Below are 23,787 nucleotides of genomic sequence, written 5' to 3'. Positions count from 1 at the left end.
ACCCCCGACCAAGGGGTCATGTACCTGGGGGAACAATGGGCAGCTGAGTGCATTGGACCCCCCCCATCCCCCCTCCCCGATGCAGTCAACGCCCCCAGAGAAAAGGGGGCACAGTAAACCCCAATTTTCTGCAGATTAAACCAAATTAGCGGCTGGCTGCCTTTCTGGAAGAGGGATCCTCATTCTCTGGCTGGGGGGCGTGTCCCTTCCTGCCCCCCCCCCCAGTCACTGTACAGCTGTTCTATTTGAAGACCCTGTGAACCCCCCAAACACTACCACACCTCCTGTAATGATGCCCCCGGGGGAGCTGGGTGCCAGCGGCATTACCAGCGGAGCGGAGAGACACCCCCTGCTTCACCCTGATGACCCCAACCCCCCCCCCCCCCCCCCCCCACGGGTTGCTGGGGGCCGAGGATTCTGATCAAGGGTCTCTGCTGACCACCTGTTCACCACACAGATAGAGAAACACAGGGCACCCTGGCAGACTGATCTGGGACCAGCCCCCCTGGCAGACTGATCTGGGACCAGCCCCCCTGGCAGACTGATCTGGGACCAGCCCCCCTGGCAGACTGATCTGGGACCAGCCCCCCCTGGCAGAGTCACCCTTCTGATCAGGCAGGTGACAGACAAGCATAACGTCTTGAAAACCGCACTGAGCAACGCTGCTTTGAGACACAGCCCCCAGAGGAGGGACGCTCATAGCAGGGCCGGAGGGCGGGGGGGGGTGGGTTGGGGGGTGCAGGAAACCTGCTGTGTCTGGCGGCCCCCACGGCGTGTCGGCAAAAGAAATCCTTGAACTCACCGTCTCTGCGGGACAGATGACCAAATGACAGTAATGGAGCCTGCCAGGCCTTTCTTAGCGGTGCTGATTCTGAGAGGAGGGCCGGGGGGCTGGGGGGGGGGGGGGGACTGCAAAGGCCATAAATCCTGGCTGCCCTGTGATAAGGAGCATGAAGGAAGCGAGTCACTGTGTCACAGAGTGAACATCCCACAGATGCCACTTTCCCAACCTTCTAACTGTCAGTCTGGAATATTCCATTGATGACTCTCAGATGAAGAGCCTCACTCAGGGCCATAACCACAGAGTCCCAGTGGTCTTTAAATCCCAGTTATTAGCCCCTACGAATAAAGAGCCAATGACCCAGGAAGAAATGGTGAGTCAGTGAGATACCTGGGCAGTGACAGCAGGGGGCGCTCTCACAGGCTGCCTGAGCCTCCCCCCAGCCTGCGCCCCACTGCAGCATCAGGACCTGCCTGCGGTGGAGCAGCATCAGGACCCACGGATCTCACAGTCATCCAGCTTCCCAGAGACCCGCCAGACAGCCGCAGCTCTGCGGAGGCAGATGACTGGACCGTCCACGCAGACACACGCCCCGACCACTCGCCACAGTAGGCATTCCTCTCCTCCAGCGGCCTGGTCCTGGTCGTGACCCCGGGAGACAGAGCAGGATGCAGGCCGTCACCCTTAACCTGTCTACTGCTGCCCCCTGCTGGTCATGATCAAATATGAAGTGACAAATATTCCTAAATCATGTGACCCTTACCAGGGACAAGGGGTTGGAAGATGGATGGGTGAAGTTATGTGAAAAAATTCCAGTGCATCACAGAAAATGAGGAACGAGGGGTTGAGAAAATAAAGGTGGTTTATTTATATGATGCACACACACCTGTGGGGAGAAACCCTAACCCCAGCGATGACACCCTTAACCCCTAACCAGCCCTAACCAGCCCTAAATTTAACCAGATAACCAAACAAAAGCCTTTTGCCATTTGTAGTTTTTTTATTACAGTCACGGATTTTTATAAAATTGAGGTTATAAAAAATGTCCAGGTTTTTCTCACAGTGTGGGGGAGTCTGGTCCCCACTGGGTAATAGTTACAAAAATGGACACAAACACTCACACAGACACACTCATACAGACTCACAGACTCACACAGACTCACACACACAGACTCACACAGACACTCACACAGACTCACACAGACACACGGACACACACATTCATACAGACTCACACAGACACACGCACACAGACACACACACTCACACACACAGACTCTCACACACACTCACAGACTCACACACACTCACACACACTCACACACACTCTCACACACTCTCACACACTCTCACACAGACACACGGACACACACACTCATACAGACTCACACAGACACACGCACACACACACACACAGACTCACACACACACACACAGACAGACACACACACAGACACACACACACACAGACACACACACAGACACACACACACACATGGCAGCAGCGACATGGCCCGGTTCGTTGACGTACACTTGGCCCTCCTGCACGCTCTGGGTGGATGGTGGGCCCCCCACCCTCACTGCTCAGGCTCCCCACCACTGTGTGCTGCCCCGCCTCGTCCCGAGGACCTCCTACTCCCGCTGGGCTCGCACCCACAGCCCCTGCTCCTCCGCCAGCTGTGTGGCTGTGGATAGGCGGAAGGGGTCAGAAGGGGTCTAGTGGGTGGGACCACGCTGGGGTGGGGGCTCCGTGCCATCAGGCAGCTGGAACCCCACGCGGGGGCTGGGCCACCTGCTCCATGTGTGTTGGGGTGGTTGTGGGGGGATGGAGGGGCTTGGCGTGCGGTTTGGCGTCGTTGGGGAAGCCCCACCTTCCTTGAGGTGGGGGGTACCAGAGTAGATGCACCGCTGTGTGTGGGGATCTGGGTCCAGGTGAGCTGCAGGATTTCGGTCTGGCTCATTCCAATGCCCATCCCTGCAGGGGGCGCTGGTAAGCACAGTTTCTGTGGCAATGAGGATTTGACCACAAGGTTCTTCCTGGAAAAAGTGGGTGGAGATTCCCACATGTCCATGTTTTGGGCCTGTGGCTCGGGCCGCTGAGAATGCTGGGAGATCTTTGCCGCCTGTACGACAGCCCTCTTACCACCAGATGGGACACTCCTCACTGGCCTGTACCACTTCTTTGCTGTGGAGGTGAGGGGAGACAGGCAGACATCCTCACTACAGATTCCCCACTTCACTGAAGAACCCTCCGCACTGACTTACCAAATCCAGCAGTGTCAGCATCCCTTGTGAGGCTGCCCCCCGCAGGGCTGCCTGACCCCAATCCTCCCCATGGCCTCCTGAGCAGCAGTTGGGTGCAATAAGCCTGATTCTCTCTCCTGGCCTCACTGGGGGACTCCGTCTGGGCCCCAAATATGTCTCCTGCCGATCAAATGATTTTCAGACTTTTTAGGCACCAGGACACCCACCTGGTAGCTGAAACGCTGCAGGGACTCATGGATCATACCTTGCACCTGCCGACCGCTCAGAGCAGGTGGCGCCGCCCTTCTGGCCGCATTACTACCCTCCCAGGGGCGGGTGCGGCGGAAAGTGCCCGCCAAGGTGTGTGGATCCTCCTGCACTGCGGGCCTCCAGGATGCCTCCGGGCCGTCTGGCAAGGTCACTGCTGCAGTGTAGTTCCAGTGAACCGTGCCGAACCTCAGCAGCACCAAGGTGGCGCTGGTGTTCACAACGATTCTGCAGAGGGAACACGACAGACCTCGAGCCCCATGGTAATATCAAGGGGAGGGACTAGACATAAAGACAAGGCATGGAGCAAAGCGAAGCGGGGGGGGTGGGGGACACTTACTTGTCTGGGTGCGCATGCAGGGAGCGCACTGGGATCTGCTGCCTGCCAGCCCTGATCACCCTCAGGCACTCCCCCGACAGGAAGCTGAAGATGCGGATCTTACCGTCGCCACAGCCAGTGATCACACGCAGGAAGAGGAATGCCAGGCTCAGCACCTCCCTGAGGAACAGCCTCACAGTCACCGTGACGTCCCAGGCGGCGAGCAGAGAGCCCATACCCAAGCAGAAGTAGAATCCCGGCCCCACCCCCACTCACGCAGGATGCCGGAAGGTCATCAGGCTGCCCTCGAACCCGCAGCTGGTGCTCCAAGCCCTCACCAGTCCGTCGCCACCCCCGGACAGGATGTGCCATGGGTCACAGAAGAGGCATCTGAGAGGGCCCTCGTGGGCAGCGATGGCCTGCCGAGGGACAGAAAGCCAAGGATTTAGGGGGGGAGATTGCCGTCAGTCCGCCAGCTGAGTGAGGAACGCGGGAGGAGGCAAGAGGAGGCACTCACCCGGAGGATCGTGGCTGTCTCCAGGTCCCCCACCTTCAGCAGACCCTGATCACAGCCACTCAGCACCAGGTTCTTCTGGATCTTCACGCACAGGATGGGCTTGTCATGATGGAACTTCAGCTTTTTGTAACACTTTCCAGTGTGAAGGTTCCACACTGGCACCAGAAGAAGAACACTGTCACACTGCTGACGCCCCCCACTGTCACCAGAAGAAGAACACTGTCACACTGCTGACGCCCCCCACTGTCACCTGAAGAACACTGTCACACTGCTGACGCCCCCCACTGTCACCTGAAGAAGAACACTGTCACACTGCTGACGCCCCCCACTGTCACCTGAAGAAGAACACTGTCACACTGCTGACGCCGAGCGACTCTGACCTTTCACCTTGCAGTCCTTGGCCCCAGAAACCAGCAGGTCTTCTTGCAGATCCAGGCAGTTTACGGTGCCAGTGTGACCAAAGTACACCTTCATGCACAGCCCAGTCTGCAGGCTCCAGCACCTGAGCGGGGGGGGGGGGGGGGAATGTGAATTCCAGGCCCTCATCTGTACAGTATATGTGCTAGACAACTGGATCCCACTGGATCTTCAGAATGAACCTATCTCACGCCACGTTATGCCACATGCCTCGCTATGACAGACACTGAATGGGACACGTGGCACAGACATCCCAGAATGACCACTGCACTGGGGTCTCTGTCCTCTCACAGGAAGTGAGAACAGACACACAGGAAGCAGATCTCATGATCATGTCTTTGTTAAACTTTATCTCGCTGCAGATAGAGAGGTAAAAGAGCAGCCTGCTCCCTGACATTTTCACTCAATGGTTTCCTACATCATAAAATGTCGTAATTCTAGTACTTGGGCCCACAGCAGCCACCCTGCAGGCTTACAGAGGTACTGCACTGAAGGTGGGCTTCTGTCTGACGACTCTAATGGCATTTTTCCACTGGTGTACAGGAATTATCTGGTACCTGAGCCATACCGGGAACAGAGACGAGTTACAGTGCGGTTACAACATGGTTACAACGCGGTTCCAGCTCACTTCAGGTTTCCACTGCAGAAGGGCCGGCTCAGTAAAGGCCATCACACAGAGTACATCATGATTTACTATGTGCAATTATTATTATTATTATTATTATTATTATTATTATTTTATTTTACTGTCTGCTAATGTCTGCTAGCACATCTATGAGAATCACCATGTCATGCAAGTATCAAATGCTAGCAGAATTAGCACTTGCTTGTATAAATAACAAATCCATTACATTCAGCTGTTCTACGGTACTTTTTTAAGTAGGTTGGGAACTTTCAAGTTCTGAATTATCGGGAATGCATTAATACATCACGATGTGCAATACTGCTACTAATAAATAATATATGGAATATGCCATTTTTTCCTTCAGATAATACATGCATTTCGATGCAGATCACTGCATATCACTGCAGATCACTGAGATCAATCTGTTGGCCCTGCAGGGCACGTCGGCACAGATACGGCTCACAAAATTTCCACTGGAAAGCTGCCATAAGCTGTGCGAAACGCTCTGTGATCTGTACGGCATCTCAGTGACAGGGTCACTGTACAGTGAGAGAAGAGGTGAACGATATATATTGAGCTTCGCTGTTGCACCTTTGAAAACCCCAAAATGATTCATAAAATTAGCCAGTCAGCTGATGGACTATAAAAATCTCACTCCCGTGTAATCCACAGTAAACCCACTGCTAGAAAGGCTTTTCCGGAACCGTTAAGCACTGCCGTGTGTGGAGGAGAGGAGCTGTCCGGACCTGATCGTGAGGTCGCAGCCCGCACTGAGGACGAGTCCCCGCTCCTCACTCAGCAGCACGACGCGGACACTCCCCGTGTGACCCAACAGGGGGCGCATCACTGGCTTCACTGTCTTCGTGTCCAACAGCCGCACTGCCTTGTCCCTCGAACCCATGGCCACCAGGTTCCCTCCACAGAAATGCACCACTCGCAGAGGGTCGTCCCTGAACCCAAGCACAGAGTAGGGATTTACAACAGCCAGACCCGCCTCAACTACCTGAAGGATGACACCACCCACTCCCCATGGCTCTGACCCCCACCCCAACTGCTCAGACAGCACAGTGACGCTGAACACGCCACAGTAGACGTTCCTCTCCTCCATCTGCAGTGCCCTGGTCGCAACCCCAGCATAGACCGACTCGAAGGCTGTACCCTGGGGAGACAGAGTGGGACACGCGGGGTTGTGGTGAAGCAGGGCACCATCTTCATGGTGAAGCTCCGCTCCTTCAGAAACAGAGCCGAGGTCTGAGAGGAACCATGATCACAATCAGATCCTCTCTAAATTCAAAACTGACCTAAAAAACGGGTAATCGGGTAATCAAGGTCAGTCATGAGATATGTAGTTCAGCAAGTATCTCAACAGGCTAACAATATGAAGGTTATGGGTTTGAATCCCAGAGAGCACAACTAGGTTGTAACTGTAGGTTGCTTTGGATAAATGTATTATGTCGTTGATTCATTACTCACATTTTTGTGTTACATTTAACCCACAATATAACCAAATTAAGTACTAGTACTCCTTTAAATGACCGACATTTATCCAGTTATATCAGGATTTCAGTGAAATCAAAATAATATAATTACACATACTGTCTGTCGCCCACTGTGAATTAAAATGAGTGGCTAAAACACCACATGTTGCTAAGGAGAAGGCTGTGAAAATGTCCAACTTTACCGTTCTGGTTCTGGAAACACACTCTCTGGTCTGCAGCTGCTCTTCCTCCTCCATGACGGGAACCAGAACCTCCCGAATTCTGGCATAGACTGGATTGGGCCCTGAGCAGAAATTGGCCTGAGGAGACATGATCATCCAGCAGGGGGGCGCCCATTAACATGATGATCCAGCAGGGGGCGCCCATTAACATGATCATCCAGCAGGGGGCACCCATTAACATGATCATCCAGCAGGGGGCACGCATCAACACCTTCATCCAGCAGGGGGCACGCATCAACACGCTCATCCAGCAGGGGGCGCCCATTAACATGATCATCCAGCAGGGGGCACGCATCAACACACTCATCCAGGAGGGGGCACGCATCAACACACTCATCCAGGAGGGGGCACGCATCAACACACTCATCCAGGAGGGGGCACGCATCAACACACTCATCCAGGAGGGGGCACGCATCAACACGCTCATCCAGCAGGGGGCGCCCATTAACATGATCATCCAGCAGGGGGCACGCATCAACACGCTCATCCAGCAGGGGGCGCCCATTAACACGCTCATCCAGCAGGGGGAGCCCATCAACACGCTCATCCAGCAGGGGATGGCAGATAAACACTGTGAAACTTGTCTTCTAATTATAAATAGGAATCAAGCTAATATTTTTCATTAGAACAAGGTATACGATGTCATCATAATGGCAGGTTTCAATTCCAAAGTCATCTCCTCCAGTTTTCCCAATTGCCCATTTTTATATATTTCCAGTCCTTTTGACAACAATGACATTACATAATTATACATGTTATTACTGAACTATCTGTAATTATTAGTGTCCAAAGAAAGAGGCCAGAGGAGTCCAACTTGTGGTGTGTGAGCACCTGCATGGTTACCGCTAGATTCTCCATCTTCCGCCTGACTGTGGACTCCACCTGCACCTCTTCAGCCAGATAATGCCAGTGGCGGCACACAAACAAGCAGCTGCAGAGTGAGGGCTCGTCCAAGAGTGCTGGAACACACACGAGCACACACACAGTCCGTATGAGCATACACACTCTGCACAAGTGCTTATCCTTCCCAGGGAGGTGGAGATGAGCAGCTGCAGGCCAGGAAAGTACGTAAAGTTGATGGGGTCTAAATCTAAACTGTGGATAAGCACCACTGCAGGGTATCTGCAGATTTAGGGAAGCTACATTTAAGACGTTTTAATACCTGTTAATGCCACTTAAAATTAAATTAAAGGCCAGTTTCCAGTTTCACAATTAAAAAAAAACGGCAAAACGCATGTAATGACGCCAGTTACTTTAAGTGGTTGGCTGCGTTGTGTCAGCCACATGCAGGGTGACATTCCACAGCTTAGATTCAGATTGCTCTTCTTGTTTGAAGAACGTCATGCACCGTATGCCACGAGCCTCATATTCAAAGCGTCATTCGGCGTTTCCCTGGTAACGTTTATAAAGCCAGGAAGGCACCTACAATTAAGTTAATATGATACTGTGAAAATTGGTTAAGTTTCCTTTTAGCGAAAGTATCCTTAGAAAAGAATGGACCAGACGATACTACGTGCTGTTGGTAAACACTAATGTCAGAAGCATCCATTTAGTGGCAGCCTCCAGTGAAGATATGTGAGCAACAAAAACGTGCACTTCATCCTACTCTTGTAGGTCTCCTGCATTCCTATTGCCGCTTTAATAAAACGGAGCTGAAGAAACCAAATTCTCCTAGGTTAATGAGGCCATTTTCCTGTCACGGCAGCTCCTTCCAGAGACTGAGCAGTACGCATTAAACGCTGTCCTGCCCTTCTCAGGACTTTCTTACCTAAAATCCTTTTGGCCAGGTGCACCGGCAGCCGACGGATAAAATCCGTGTAGCGACTGACTCCAGACAGCAGCTCCGAGGCCCTGAGGAACGCCGTGCGCGCGCTGTCTGGGGAATACAGAGAGTTCCCATCGCCATCCTGGCTCCAATCACGCCTCCGAACCGCCGAGACTGACTGGGACGCCTCCTTCAGGGCATCGGTCCCTGCTGAGCGAGACGCACGGTATCGGTTATAGACATTATTAAATTTCCGGTTATGCAAATGCGCTTCCTCCATCATACCAGGATTTGGCGCGAAATCTATTTGCTGTTCCAGGTCCCAGGCATACTCCAGTGGTGCAAAGTTGGAACTGGTACGGATGAGTAGGTCAAGCCCTTTGTGTTCATCCGAGTAGAAGGAATGATGTGATTCTGGGATGGAAGTAGCGTGGTCCTCAAGGTTGTCTACAACTACACGGGATAAAGGAGTCAAAAGGCAGGGTCTTTGTCTCGTGTCTGAAATGTATGGTTGCATCTGCACTGTCAAACAGAAAATGTGTACTAATGTATGGTTTTGGGGACGTGACAAAGAAAACACAGAGATGTGCGTCGTTCGTCGCCACTTACTTACGTTATGATGGAGAAAAGTTCGACTTTGCCCTGCCAGAAGCGCCCGAGTAAGATTTCCCAGAACGTGAAGAAGACTGACATCGCAGAGAGGGAAAACTCCCAAAACGTAATTCGCTTTGGTCCAGTTTGAGCTGCAGCTGAACCACTTCCAGGTTTCCCTGATTTCCCCGCTGAGTACTTCGCTTGGGTCCGAACTCCAAGCGTCTAGGTCCGCCGACGGAGCCGGCCTTTGCTGGCACCTGGCGTAGGTAAAGTCTTTGCCCAGAGTTACCTGTAACAGCTGTGCGACGTTTCGCACAATATCCAGGCTCTGACAGCGAAGAAGTAAACCAGTGAGAAAGCGCCTCTTCGGCGCGTCCCCGGCCCGCAGAAACCACTCCGCTGTGCTGGAGAGTCTGGACCCGAGGATGCAGAGCCGACACCCGCACACCCTCACTCCTGGCTCGCCGCTTCTGCAGTGCAGCCGGGGAGCCGAACCCATGCTGGGCTCGCACGCTTCCTCTGCTCCAAAAAGGTTCATTTCGCTGCGCCTTTCAGTATCAGTCTAATTTAAAAAGTACTACAAATTCTACCGGGTTTACATGTCAATTTATTTCAATTTTGACAATGAATTTGGTATAAACGTTGAATAAACAATATTAACTTGTCACAATGTTTCCTTCGTTTAATTTGAAGTTTTTACAAATTTTGATACTTGTTTTGATACATTCAGCGATACATTGTAGAATTTAGCGTCCTAGAAAAAAGCTTACTTGAAATACAGACCTGATATCTTGCAGTAAGTAGAAGCCTATTAAGATTTCGCAGAAATGCCGGGGTTGTTGCCTTGTTGCTGTGCAACGGGCTTATAAATTCCTGCGCCACCCACCCAGATAGAAGACGGGCAACAAAGCAAAGACACTGAATGGAAAACGAATTTTCTGGGTGCATGCAATGCTCCAAAACACTACAAAACAAGGATACCAAAAACGCAGTGCGCCGCCCGGGAATCGAACCCGGGTCGCAAGAATGGGAATCTTGCATGATACCACTACACCAGCGGCGCTATATCGTACGATTTTGTGACGACTATACTAATACTTTGTATATGCATTTAATTTCATTTTGATTAAGTATTACTATGATTTTATGCGTTGCATATATCTGTAACCACCCTAATTTGGTGACCATGACTTAGACATCTAGCATAAGACGAACACGTGCATGATTAGGTAACGATCAGTGTCAGAAAGTTCAGTCAGAAAGTCAATTGTGTAAAACACACATAGCGCACGTTTTATGCCCAGATCGATTTATGGGGTTAAGTTTCCTTATTTATGTAGCATATTCATTAATTTAAATGGATTAAGTTGGGGCGCCACTAAATTAAAATTACCTTCCGCCAGGATGGAATTGCAACGTGCCGTTACCGTTCATTTATATATAGGCTACCGCATGGTTGTGAAGATTATTTTTTGAAGTTTGTTGAAGTCATAGGCGACTTAAGGCTTTTCTGCCAGGGGTTGCAAAGTGAGAGAGCAACTTGTCATTCAAATATAACTTTCGAATGTAATTTAATTTTATTGAACTGAATATATTCAAATAGCATTTTCATCTTACCAGTAGGGGGTGCAATTGTTCGGAGCGCACACGCAAATCTTCAAATTGCTTTTTATGCAATATGCGATTGCTTAGAATTATTTATTGTCTTTAATAAGATCTAATTCTGAAAATTTTAAACCTAAACAACTGTGAATAAGTGTGTCGTTCGATCTTAAGCAGAAAGTCTAACTTTTCAGTGCAGTTTAGCTGAATGTACAGTATGATTCGATAGTTTTATCGTTTTTTTTCACAGGCATCTGAAATAACAAGCAGATTTACGTTGTGTAAAATGATGCGAAAACACCTGAGTTATGAAACCAACTCATTCCCTCCTTATAATAACACTGAGCCCGAGCGTTTGTGAGGACTGACAGTGTGTGTAATGGAGTTACCACTCGAAAGGTAAACGTGTGAAACCCTGTTATCATCTCTCCCATTTTCACAGTCGGGTCATTCGTGCCCCGGCAGGCTTCTCACAACGAACAGAGTGAAATCCCCCCTGTATAGGGATCGATGCCCTTTGACCATTCAGCCTGGTATTTCCATGCATGCTGACAACCATCAAGGTGTGGAGAGGTCCACCTGGAAAGACCTTGCTGGACTGGTACAGAGAGCTCCAGAAGAGAGCGCTTTAATCGCTCAGGAATTATTCGGAGAGGATGGACATCAGAAGTCTTTAAACGTGTATGACCTGCTTCAGTCTCCCCTCTGATTCCTATACGCCCTTGCATACGTCCTGTCAAAGAGCCAGCAGTGCAAAAGTGCAGCTCGGTTAAACTTCCAGTGAACGACTAGGTACAGTGTAATCAGAATCGGAGCAAGAGCTACACAACATCTAACAAAGGAAGAACCTAATGAAACTGTTCAGTAACCAGAAGTGCAACATAAGAACATTCAGCGAGCGAGACATCGGGCTAATATATGTAATTACATTCACTGTAAAGTTTTCGTTTTATTTGGAAAAGCCTGTCCGGTTTGGTTGTTTCTGGGCAGTGAGGTGTGAAATTAGAAGCTATTACCGAATGCTGAGGGAACATTAAATGGACTAAACAGCAGACGCTGTCGGGGCCAATCTGCCGGGGCGCCAGTTCAAGCGTTCCTATATAAATGTCAGTGACGGATGAGGTTATTACTGCGGTAGAACACAAAAGCAGACAGAGAACTGTATGAGAAATGTAAGACAAAAGAAATGGAAACATCTAAAAATGTTTAATTATGATAAGGCCAGTTAGGCGTTAATCCTCCGGTTTTTTTTTTAACTCACTTGTCACTATTCATTGTTGGGGCCGTTTGTCTATACATTATTAATGTGCGAGAAAATAATTCAGTGTTGTTTGTGGTACAAATAAAATTGAAATGGCAGATGCCCTAATTTTTTCATGTTTATTTAGGCATATTTTTGGTACCCTGTAGTGGATAAACAGGTGTATGGATTGATGGATACACCACGGCCAAATTCTCACGATGAGCGGTGAACAGTGCGGTGTCGCCACTAGGTTGTGCTGTTTCCTCGATTAAACCTTTTGACGTCTGTGGCTTTATGATCATCAGACATATGTTAGGAGGTGTTGACATAGGCTACACTGCACTGCGATGACAAAACATTTGTCATTACTGAATGTGACACATTCCACCTATTCTATGTCTGTGACATATTTGTGGTTGGTTCAATGTCTTGCATTCCAAATACTCCAATTGTGTTTGGGGTATTTAACGTTTCGGTGTGATAGGCTGTTTGCTTTTGAAACGAAACGATGCTTTACTTGCTACTTGCCCAAGTACGAGTACGGCTACACTGGAATGCTGCTTTTCATATTTCCCGTCTTTGAGAGAAACACACAGACATATATAACAGTTGAGAGCTAAGACTGGGGATTGAGCGCAGGGTCAGGCCATAAAGTGAATAAAATACCCGATTTGGGGTGTAGAGTGTAGCTCAGTGGGCCAGACCTGTGTGTGTATGCGGCACTACGCACTCCGTTTGCATTGTATTACACCGTATTTGTTACTATTATGAAACAGAAATCATTTTCCCATGAGGTGAGAAACCTGAAAATGTTGCTTACTCAAGAGAAGAATTGTATTCTTCCTATAGCCTTTGCGAAATTAGGCCTACACCAATCACAGACTTGGATAGTTATCTTAAGGAATATGGCAACAAAAGAAAATGTAGTATGATATCAACACGAAGATGGAATACAATAAATAGCTGGTATAATGTTTCCATTTGCCCAACAGTTTCACCGTAGCAGTATTACGCTGGTAATTTGTTTATTCCTCAGGCAGTGATTTGATTGCTCACTTACACTGTCTGCTGAACCGTAACGTTAATACGGCGCAACTGAAAGGGAAACCTTACCTAAAGACTAACAAATAGTTATAATAATACTGTTATTATGTAGATGGTTATTATGCAACGTATGTGTATATTATACTGTATCCTTTAAATTAATTCTCTCGTTTCAATTAATTAATTTAAACATAGTCCAAAACATGATTCTGGAACTACATTTCCCAAAATGCACAGGGAGTAGCGCCAGCCCGTCGTGAGCTGTCATTCTGCCTAAAGAAGAGAAAATTGCACAGCATCTCTGTGCAGAGGAGTGGGAGATTCGGGCAAGAAATATGCAATGAAACGGTTCATTCGTCGCTATCGACTGTGTGTTTTCTAGTGAAATGGAGGAGAGGGATTGTCGCAGGGCGGATTTACCGTGCGATCGCCGCGGAGCTCTTCTGCCTCTTCGTGAATGAGAAATGCCGACTCCTTTCAGCTATTGGCGTTAACGCAGAGAAAAAGACAAAATGAAGAAGCAATTCAATCGGATGCGACAGCTCGCCAACCAAACCGTTGGCAGGTAGGCAGAGAAAAACAAGCAACCTTGATTATATTTTGTTGTGACACAATTTTTTTTACCGTCGTTTGTGGAGACGGGGTGTTTGAATGAGGAAAGATTTGCACAGATATGCTGATGGGGTAGCTGCTGTGTTCAAATCCCAGTCGAGTAAAAAGTGGTTAAGCAAGAACGTTTTAATATTTTAATTTCCATTGCACCGTTTTCTATCGCTCTCGGTCTTTAACGTCCAAAATAGTGGCCTAGGTAGCCTATTCTCTATATTTAATCATCGCCGCTGCGCCTGTATATAACATATTAATGACTTTAATTGGTTTTAAGAATACCGCAGAGGAACCGTGGGGGCGTGATACTGAAAAGGTACAAATGTACTTTCTGTACATTATTATTTATTATTTTATTATTATTATTTTCGGGAAGGTTACATTGGGATCTCGGAGCCGTAGTATGCGCAGCGATCCCTGATTAAACCCAGACGCAAAGTGTTAATCATACTGATGACAATCGTACAGAGAGCGATGCTCCGTCCCTGGATGGGGAAAAGAAAAAAATGCGATGTTTATGTAATCCGTTTATTTAGTCGGGGGGGGGGGGGGGGGGGGGCATGGGAACCGATCTCTTAACGGGGTGTTGATTACGTTTCGTCGTGGGCTGTGTGCTGTACATGAAGCCAGTTTATGGTCACGATTGGGTTCATATCGACGCCAGGCGGAATCAGGCGTAAGACAAAAACCGAGCTGCTGTTGAGTATCTACGTGTCTGACAGCATATCTTACGTTTTGCATAGACAATACGTCACCGTTGTTATTATGAAAGACTAATGCTGGCAAGCAAAGGTGATGCAGAACAGAAATGCCAATAGTATTTTGCTGTATGCCTGGTTCTCTACACAGAAGTGTGGATTTTTATTAATCTATTTTTATGCTATGAGCATTTACGCAAGTCCCCCCAAGGATGGGGCGATGAAGACGCGAACTTCCTATCGCTAAAAAAACGCATGTTTTAATCGCGTAGCGAATGCAATGATTCCTGATGGGGGAATAGGAAGGAAAGGAGAGAACATGATGCTCTTTTCAGCAAACCAAGTCGTGACACCGTTTCAAACAGTGTGGGCTGTCGCTGCAAGGCAAATCTTTCAGATTGGGTGTTAGGTTATACACTGTTGCACAGCATAGAGCAAGCGACACAGATGACAAGCCTTATTACCTATTATCAAGAGATCAAGAGACTGAGTGACATTATTCAAACCTTGTATTGTTAATGTAATTTTTATATATAGATGTAGGCCGATAATATATAAAATTCTGCATGTGATGTATACCATATGTGCATAATGTTCCTTACTCATTACCGTTTTGTACAATAATTTTAAGCCTGTGTCACGTAACTAGGAATTATGAAAGGAATTTGTGATATCTGACTTTTTAATTTGTTTTACCTAACGTGGGGTGTCACGTACTCACCTAATGTTTCAGCAAGCTCTGTGATAGCGTAACAATAAACAGGAGCCCTAAAGGGGGCTGTAACCGGAGCGGCCGGATCTCGGCCGGGACCAGGTGCCCGATCCCTACCGGGCTAACAAGAGAAACGGAGACCCGAGAACGGTGCCTTGGTTACCGTGGTAACAGCGGGGGGAGGAGGGGGGGGGTGAAAACATGTCGGGTTTCCGAGCTACAGGAAAAGTGTCATCGGTTTATACTGGGAATCGCACCCTGGGAAGCATCCGAAAGTTAAACGCTGGACCGAAATCTGACCTGCGTTGTTTTTTATCAACCCGGAACTTAAGGATTCCCGATCCCCTGTTGAAATGACGCACACACACACACACACAGAGAGAGAGAGAGACACACACACACACACACACACACACACACACACACACACACACACACACATCATTAAATTTCAGCGTAGCAGACAGCGGTGGGACTTCCCCGAGCTAATCGCGGCCCCTCCGGATCCCCCACCGCGGATCCGCGTCACTCAGAGTCAACATCGTGTGTGTTTGCGTTCACACACTACGGTACCAGGCTGATCACCAGGGAGCCCGGCTAAGCGAGCAGATAAAATGCATACAAGCTAAAGGAAAGAGACGCTGCGCAGCACACAGACACACTGGTCGTACCGGGTTTATAAAAAGGCAGGATGGCCGTAGGCCTTGGTAATGTGACAGGGTTCACAGTGCGTTCGACTGAGTATGAAGTCACACCACTAGGCCGCTTATGGCGCTGTCACTAAGCAACACTGAAGCGATGCCGCTGTCAAATTTGCCAAAGCTCCCTTTTACTTTTTGGGCATTTCATTTCATTTTTCTCTACTGGTTCTTTGAGGCTGTGGAGACTGCCTGCGGGGGGGGGGGGGGGGGGGGGGGGGCTCTTTTTGTCTCACCCTCAGTATCGCACTTTTCGGTCTGCTGTGTAAACACGCTGCCAACAAAGTATGAAAATGTCCTCGCCCTGGTGACCGAGGCACGGTGTTGAAATCGCCAGAGCCGGCACAGGAACACATGATTAAATTCAGATGGAGGTGGCCTGACAATTATGCTGAAGCGCAGTCAGATTCCCTACAGCATAGTGTGTGTGTGTGTGTGTGTGTGTGTGTGTGTGGATTAGCTTTACCTTATGTTGTGGGGACCAAATGTCCCACACAATGAAATAAACCCCTTTTTTTTACATCGTGGGGACCATTTAACATCTGTGAATGCAATCCAAAATTTAAAAATCTAGTATTTTGATCTTTTGAGGACCATTTTTTTGGTAGAAAAAAGGGGAACCTGAATTATTTTGTCCCATAAGAGCTTCCTCAGTGTGTCAGCATATCCTCTTTAGCCGTACCTGTGTTTTCGTGGTTAGGCTCTGTGTCAGCACAGCACTATAGTGTAGGTGTGGCGTGCGTTGCATGATAGCAGGACCTGTGTCTGTATGCCCCATGTGTATGGCTCTCTGTTGCATGCTGCATGTGTGCATGCATGCGTGTGAGTGCGCGTGGCTGGTTTTGGTATGGGGGGTCTCTGTTCCTGTTGGTATGGGGTGGTCTCTGTTCCTGTTGGTATGGGGGGGGTCTCTGTTCCTGTTAGTATGGGGGGTCTCTGTTCCTGTTGGTATGGGGGGGCCTCTGTTCCTGTTGGTATGGGGGGGTCTCTGTTCCTGTTGGTATGGGGGGGTCTCTGTTCCTGTTAGTATGGGGAGTCTCTGTTCCTGTTGGTATGGGGTGGTCTCTATTCCTGTTGGTATGGGGTGGTCTCTGTTCCTGTTGTTATGGGGTGGTCTCTGTTCCTGTTTGTATGGGGGGGTCTCTGTTCATGTTTGTATGGGGGGGTCTCTGTGCCTGTTGGTATGGGGTGGTCTCTGTTCCTGTTGTTATGGGGGGGTCTCTGTGCCTGTTGGTATGGGGGGGTCTCTGTGCCTATGATTGGAATTTCAATACTGTGCTTGGCAGAACACGTCACCGTCTGGCCCTTGAGCTATAGGCTTATCCCTTTACCCTGAGAACCGCCCTGCCCTCATGCCCCCAGCATCACTGTTGTCTGTGTGTATGTGTGTGTGCATGTGTGTGTGCGTGCGTGTGTGTGTGCACGTGTTTGTATGTGTGTGTGCATGTGTGTGTGTGTGCGTGTGTGTGTGCACGTGTTTGTATGTGTGTGTGCATGTGTGTGTGCGTGCGTGTGTGTGTGCGTGCACGTGTTTGTCTGTGTGTATGTGTGTGTGCGTGTGTGTGTGTGTGCACGTGTTTGTATGTGTGTGTGCGTGTGTGTGTGCACGTGTTTGTGTGTGTGCGTGTATGTGTGTGTTTTTGTGTGTGTGTTTTTGTGTGTGTGTGCACGTGTTTGTGTGCGTGTATCTGTGTGTGTGTTTTTGTGTGTGTGTGTGTGTGCACGTGTTTGTGTGTGTGTGTGTGTGCACGTGTTTGTGTGTGTGTGTGTGTGTGTGTGTGTGTGTGCGTGTGTGTGCGTGTGTGTGTGCCTCAATGGACAGAAAGATGAGATATGTGAATACTGAAGAATTGCTGTGTTCCTGCACTTGTATAGGTGCAAATGGCACATCATTCCATTAAGACTTGTCTAGATCCCAGCATATGTGCTCTCACTTCTCATGGATAGTTAGGAAAACAGCCTGCTGCTATTTCTCACTTCCCAAAAACATGCAGCTGTCTGTTTGTGCCCCAGATTGTCAGTAGCTAGGCGTGTTGCCGGGCTGCTTAGAATTTACAGAGAGAAACCCCATCATGTTCTCATTTTACTTCAGACAAGTGGACCTCTCTTCCTTTGAATAGTGAAAGCTTGAAAGAGTTGTTGTTTTTTACCCATTCAGAAATTTTCACTCAGATGCAGAATGTGAAACATGGAGATTATGGCTTAATCGGCTGTAATGCAGTCAATGGGGTTGTGTCACACAGAGCGGGTGAGCAGGGCGAACTGGAGAGACCGGTCCTGTTACTCACTTATGTGCAAATGTGTTTCTCTTCACCTGTTTGTGGGGCTGGGAGGTGGCTGAGTGTCTAATGGTTTATTTATTTCCTTAAGGATATGGAAATTCAGCCACAGCCCTCTTGAAGGTGGAGGATGTGTGTGTGTGTCACATGTCTACGTCTCTCTGTATCTGTGTGCGTATGTTCTTATGGAGCAGGGAGGTTTCCTCCTTCGCGGACAGGCTGCCTGTATCCTCTTAGAAGCAGCAAAATCTCTAAACGTCCCCTAAGTCGAGATATTAACAGGCCGGCATCTCAGACACAGAAGCAGGTGTTTCTCCTTGGCGTAGAAGATGCCTTGACATTGACCCAGGATTAAGTGACACACTTGTTGGTGTCCGTCAAGGGTAGAGTTACCGCTGATTTCTGTCCCTTCCTGTCAGTCAGGGAAAGCTGATTGTTATTTCTGGTCACCATTGGAGTAGGGAGCTTGGATTCCTGCCATCTTGCCCTCTTAGACCCGGAGCTTGGAGAGCGATGTTCTGATGATGCTGAGGGGGCGGTGCTTATTGTCTCACATGGGCTTGCTGCCCAGTTCACTGGGGCTCTTCAGAAGTTCTGACTTTGCTGCAGGATTAGATCTTTCCCATCCAAGGTGACTGGATCCTCATTGGTAGGTGTGTGTGGCACGTGGTTCCCGTTCGTTTGTTGATCATTTTGTCCTTTTGTCTGTCCTGCAAGTTTAAAGCCAAAACTGACAGACGTCTGTGAACATGAACAAGCAGCTGATCATTACTCTCAGGACATGACCTACATTTTATGCTACGTCTCATTTCATTTGCTATTTCTTTGTGTTTCTTGTGTAACGACCAATGAGATTTAAATTTCATCTCAGCATATGACCTATGGGTCAAATACCTCAAATTGGCCATAACGACAGTTTGACTTTCAATATTCATTTGATTGGATACTGACTTGCGCTGTTAGGGTGAGTCACGGGTACTTTCAATTAATGAAAATTTATTAAAATGATTATTGAAATTTAATAACTCGTATTTTTTTTGGCATAGTTACCTGCCAAAAAATTCAGTCCAAAATTGCTTCTATTTGCTGGCTTATTTTAATCAATCCCGTGATTTTGCAATGTAGCAAAGGTCATGATAGCATCGCGCTAAAGGGTCTTAGCACATATGATTCTGGTTTCATCTGCAAACGCCGAGTTGCGTGAAGATAACAAATGTCCTGCGGGATTATGACTGTGGGGGTGAAAGGAAAGGATGTCAGGAGAAGCTTCTGTGAGAAAGTCGACCTATGAAGTGGTGCGGGGAGCTTGCGGCCTGCTGAATCGAGCGGACATCTTTCCTGCGTAGTCCTGGCACTTTGGGGCTGAGATATTAGCTGTGCTGCTCCAGTGCGTCTGGCAGCTAGAAGGGCCTCTCCCTGATGGCAGGGGTTTCATGTGGGGGGGGGGGGTCACATATCCATCCTCCACCTTTAATGGACACCCCCCACTCCACCTGTATTATTAATGTGGAGGTCTAGGCCACGCAATTAAAGAGCATCGTAGGTCTCGCCTCCGCCCTCCGTGGGGGGTGTTTTTGTGCAAAGCGTTAAGGCCCCCGGCTGGCATTGCCTCTCCGGGCATGATGACCTTGACGTTCAGTTGTTTGACCTTCAGGGCCCCACCACACCTCACAGCTTGGGGCAGCAAAGGGGCCGGCGGTGCACGGTGGAAATGGAGGCTCCCCACAGCTATGGAGGCCTCAGTGCGGCTTAAGTTTGCTCATGTTGTGCAAAGCGGATGCAGAAACTGAATGTTACAAAGGCAAACATGCATGGATACAGTGGAACGGGATTATTATGGGAAAACCATCAAATGATCGAATATGGACGATTACTGAACTCCATGTACTTTTTTGCGTTTGGTGGGTAAAACGATTCTGGTTCTTATTCTGATTGTGAACCTGCTGTTGCTGACTTCAGATCTACTGTGACCTCGTTACCAGCTTGTTACTGCTTTCTTAGAAACGTAGCAAATAATACAAAAAAATGCCAAAAAGACGTCAAAAAATAGCTGTTTTAAGGCCAATTTAACAGGAAGAGCCTCGACTCCAGTGGCACTGTAACACTCTGAGGATTTTGCAGGCACACAGGAGAGTGACGCGATGCCAGCTCAGCAGGAAGTGACATCAGCGCTCGTGGCCCCGCCCCCTAGCCCTCGCGCGGGCTGCTGATGTCCACCCGGCAGGAAGCATGCGGCTTGCAGGGCTGTGCCGGTCCCCATCGTGGTACCATCTGTCGCTGAGCTGTCATGCCCTAAACGGCTGTTTGTGCCTGCCCCCCTTCCCACCCCCCACATGCCAAAAGTGAGCTGCGTTACCCAATCGCTGTGGCCGATCCGGCCCTGTGCCGCTGTCTCTCTGGATGATAATTAAGAGATTCTGCCTCCTGTATAAACTGAAGCAAATTCAGTGAGGCTGCAAGACACTAAGCGTTTTTACGACCTGCTGTTTCCATCCATCCATCTAGCGATTATTTATCATTTTTTGCCCTTTGCACAGGAACCTGCTTTAGCTTTCACCTCCCATCTTATTGTCCCATGAGACACACGGACATCAAGTGAGACCAAAGTTTGGGGACAGACCGCAGAGCCAGCCGAGGCCCAGCGCTGATATGGTCATTCCAGCAGCTCCGGGTTTGAACTGGTGACCATCCAATCGAGGCTCCTGTCCCACAGAATCCAGTACAGGTCTCTGGTGAGCCTGGAGCCTGTCCTTGGCAATGCAAACTTTCATGGTCAGTTTTGTGTTTAATTATTTGTTTTCTTCGAAGGGGTCTTGTAGTTATGCCTCCCCTACCCTAGGAGGCAGTATTCATTTACAGAGAATCACAAAAAACAGCTGACCTCATTGCTGTAATTTATGTAATAATAAGGCCGGGGCTGCCAATGGACCTGTAACCTTGCTGTTGTATATTTGACCAGCTCAGACTTGAGTCACTCCAGCGGGAGGTTGGGCTTTTCCTGCCGTTGTCTGAGTAATGCCTGTGAACACACACACCGTGTGACTTCCAGGGTGGGCTTTGGAGAGCCAAGACAAGCGCTGTTAGATCATCGCGATGACGTTTCCCCGCAGCCCGCTCTCGGGGGTGAGGCGGGTCAACGCAGTAAGCTTAGGGGGACAGCAGACCACGGGTCAGGAGACCCCCCCCCCCCCGACCCTAGCTGCAGTGAGGGCCTTCCCGGAACGGGGCTGGATGACTAGTCATTTGCTTGTTTGGGTAGTAAGAATATCAACAGTGGAAGCCGGTGAATGTCTTTGAGAACTTTGGACCTTGTGAAGGTCTGAAATCGTACAGCAGGTCATTCCTGATACATTTGCATTCGATTTGCTGTGAGACGTGGATGCAGTGTTAGGTAGAGCACCGCGTGGGCGTGTACATGGCTGGCAGATTCAGACTCAACTCTTGCTTGCTCTGCCTTTCTGGGGGTCTCTGTGGTCGGCATGGACACAGCAAACTGCTGACAGGATCACAGCAAGGTCTGGGCCGGCGAAAGTACCGACATCAGTTCTCCTTCCTGCGTCCATCGCTTTTTCTCCTCCTGTAGTCCTTACAGACACAGCAGTCCGCAGGCAGTGGCCCATAGAGCAGACATCAAAGACCAGGGAAACTCGTGACCGGTCCAGCTAGACAGGAACTCAATGCCATTTTGTTTACATTTTCTGAGAAGTCACTTGTCAGCTATTTGTACATGTTACAGGTAATTCTAGAAACACTGGATTGTATTGATGAATCTGCCACATCTGTTACAGTTTGTGACGTTGTAACATTTGCAGTGTGTGTGGTTTCTCTTTGTTAACATGGTGAGTTCCCTTGCTTTTAAGATCTCCTCCTCAGTGGTGTGTGTGTGTGTGGATTATGTTTATATCACAATACAAGAATGTTTGCAGTTTTAGTTTTTTGATTGCAGTCACATATTTTTTCTGAAATTCAGTTTTCCGTTTTGGGGGGCAAATTTTCCCCAGAATGTGAATCCTGTTATTTGAGGTTGTAGGGACCATTTAAAACAAACTAAAAATGCCTTGTATTTTGTCTGGTTACTTATGGTTAAGGTTAGGGCTGGGTGGGGGGTAAGGTTGTCATTGTTGGGATTGGGGTTATGGCCATGGAAATGAATGGAGAGTCCCCACAAAGATATGAATACAAACGTGTGTGTGTGTGTGTGTGTGTGTGTTCCTCTTCTTATGGAACAGGCCAAGCACAGGGGTGATGGTCTGGATCACTGGATTATTAGGATTCTTGCAGTGAGTGAGGGGGATGCCCCGGGGGTAGGTGCTGCAGAGGGGTGGTATCTCCTGCTTCATTTCCTGTCTCCTGTGCGCGCATTTCCGCTGGGGGAGGGGCTGGCGTGGGGATTGCGGTCCCATGGCCGTCAAGGTCGCTAGAATGGAAATTAAGGCTGTATGGTGTGTAATTAAGTCATTATCATTAAAATTTGCCCAGAAGATCACACTGACGTTCTTTATGTCAGATGCTGGTGAGAGAAAGGTGTCCTTCCTCATGTCCTTTATCATAAATCACCCCACCCCCCACCATCACTGCGGTATGTGTCTTGGGGAACAACCAGGGACGTGTCCTTCTTTTGTGGGGTTCGGAAATATTTACACCATCCAACGATGGTGGGTTCGAATCCACAGCATTGAAAGTAGCATACGATGGGAATCTGGAAAATACAGCCTCCCGGATTATAGCATTTAACTGAACCTTTACCGTAATCAGGACATCTGGTAGCTGATCTTTTCCTAGTGTGACTGATTTCACCGCAAGCTGTGCAGCCCCTTGGTGCCCCGGACCCGTCCACAGAACCACAGTACGGCCTTTTCGGTCACTTTTAATGGCTTTTTATGACATTGTGAAGCTCCGCCCCGGTTTTCCTTGCCTGTTTATGGCCGATGTGGGTTAAAGATGCTCAGCCACGCAGGCAGATGGTCTCCTGGCCCCCCCAGTCTCCCCTGGAAAGGTTCCGTCTTGCTCCATTTCCCGGATCCAGGCTCCCCCAGTTAATTCCATTACAGTACAAAACATGATCCGGTTCTCAGCATGTCCATTACCTGTCCTGTTCGGACCTAAGGCGGGGGAGGGGAGGCAGTCATCCACTACTCAGCATTGGGACTCCCCACCGCCCCCCCCGCCCCCCCGGGCAGAGCTTGGGAAGAAAGGTTTAGCTATTTGTCCCCTTCTGAAGTGCCACTGTTGTGAAAACTGGGACACCAGTAAACAGTGGTCCCTATTATGGGATGGTGGACATGTCCAATGCCCTTTGTATTTTCAAATACAGTGAAGGACTGAGTCTGGGTCAGCATTTACCTCATGAGGACATTCTGGACTGGGAATCAGGCACCTGACCCGGGCGGCTTGCGTGAGGCCATGTGAATGTGGGACCCAAGACCTCCATTCAAACCGCAGCCCTTGGGAGGCTCATGTCTTAGTGGCGCCCCCTCCTGGACGGAGGCCAGCCATCCATGTTGGGTGATGCCCAGTGTGGTGGTGCAGAGGGGGCAGGTTCCTGTATTCAGGGCTCGTGTCCAGCTGGGTTGCCTGGGGGGGGGGGGGTATAAGCACCCCCTTCGGGAATTGTTTGTGCTTGCGTTCACAGCAGTGGGGTGTGGAACCCCTGAGT

General features: G+C 49.1%; 2 protein-coding genes and 1 non-coding gene across 6 annotated transcripts in view; 1 reads left to right on the top strand and 2 right to left on the bottom strand.

The window, feature by feature from the left end:
- Window positions 1–1,662: 1,662 nt before the first annotated feature.
- fbxw10 (F-box and WD repeat domain containing 10) lies at window positions 1,663–10,093 on the bottom strand. The gene is made up of 14 exons (XM_049014312.1): window positions 9,265–10,093; window positions 8,941–9,108; window positions 8,659–8,865; window positions 7,722–7,849; window positions 6,852–6,968; window positions 6,217–6,329; window positions 5,917–6,120; window positions 4,509–4,630; window positions 4,129–4,283; window positions 3,888–4,030; window positions 3,633–3,791; window positions 3,291–3,520; window positions 3,047–3,205; window positions 1,663–2,966 (listed from the first exon to the last, which is right to left on the bottom strand). The coding sequence occupies exons 1-14, from the start codon at window positions 9,785–9,787 to the stop codon at window positions 2,359–2,361; spliced, it is 3,036 nt and encodes a 1,011-aa protein (XP_048870269.1). The 5' UTR covers window positions 9,788–10,093; the 3' UTR covers window positions 1,663–2,358.
- Window positions 10,094–10,241: 148 nt separating this feature from the next.
- Window positions 10,242–10,312, bottom strand: trnag-ccc (transfer RNA glycine (anticodon CCC)). The gene has a single exon. It is a non-coding gene; the product is annotated as a tRNA-Gly (tRNA).
- Window positions 10,313–13,378: 3,066 nt separating this feature from the next.
- LOC125742592 (rho GTPase-activating protein 44-like) overlaps window positions 13,379–23,787 on the top strand; it is a 46,350-nt gene continuing 35,941 nt past the window's right edge. For all 4 annotated transcript variants that reach the window (XM_049014718.1, XM_049014719.1, XM_049014717.1 and 1 more), the window contains exon 1: window positions 13,379–13,703. In XM_049014718.1, the coding sequence (XP_048870675.1) occupies window positions 13,651–13,703 (53 nt within the window). In that variant the 5' untranslated portion in view covers window positions 13,379–13,650. The remainder of the gene's footprint in view (window positions 13,704–23,787) is intronic.

This window comes from Brienomyrus brachyistius, chromosome 5, assembly GCF_023856365.1.
Source record: "Brienomyrus brachyistius isolate T26 chromosome 5, BBRACH_0.4, whole genome shotgun sequence".
Lineage (NCBI taxonomy): Eukaryota > Metazoa > Chordata > Actinopteri > Osteoglossiformes > Mormyridae > Brienomyrus > Brienomyrus brachyistius.
This window is presented reverse-complemented; position numbering and strand designations above follow the sequence as displayed.

What these genes read in the sequence shown, in the direction of transcription:
- fbxw10 (XM_049014312.1), bottom strand. Translation starts at nt 9,787, where the DNA reads ATGAACCTTTTTGGAGCAGAGGAAGCGTGCGAGCCCAGCATGGGTTCG. An exon ending in ATGACCTTCCGGCATCCTGC is followed by an intron (nt 3,792 to 3,887) that starts GTGAGTGGGGGT and finishes GCTGTTCCTCAG; the next exon opens with GGAGGTGCTGAGCCTGGCAT. An exon ending in GAGCGGTCGGCAGGTGCAAG is followed by an intron (nt 3,206 to 3,290) that starts GTATGATCCATG and finishes TTTGATCGGCAG; the next exon opens with GAGACATATTTGGGGCCCAG.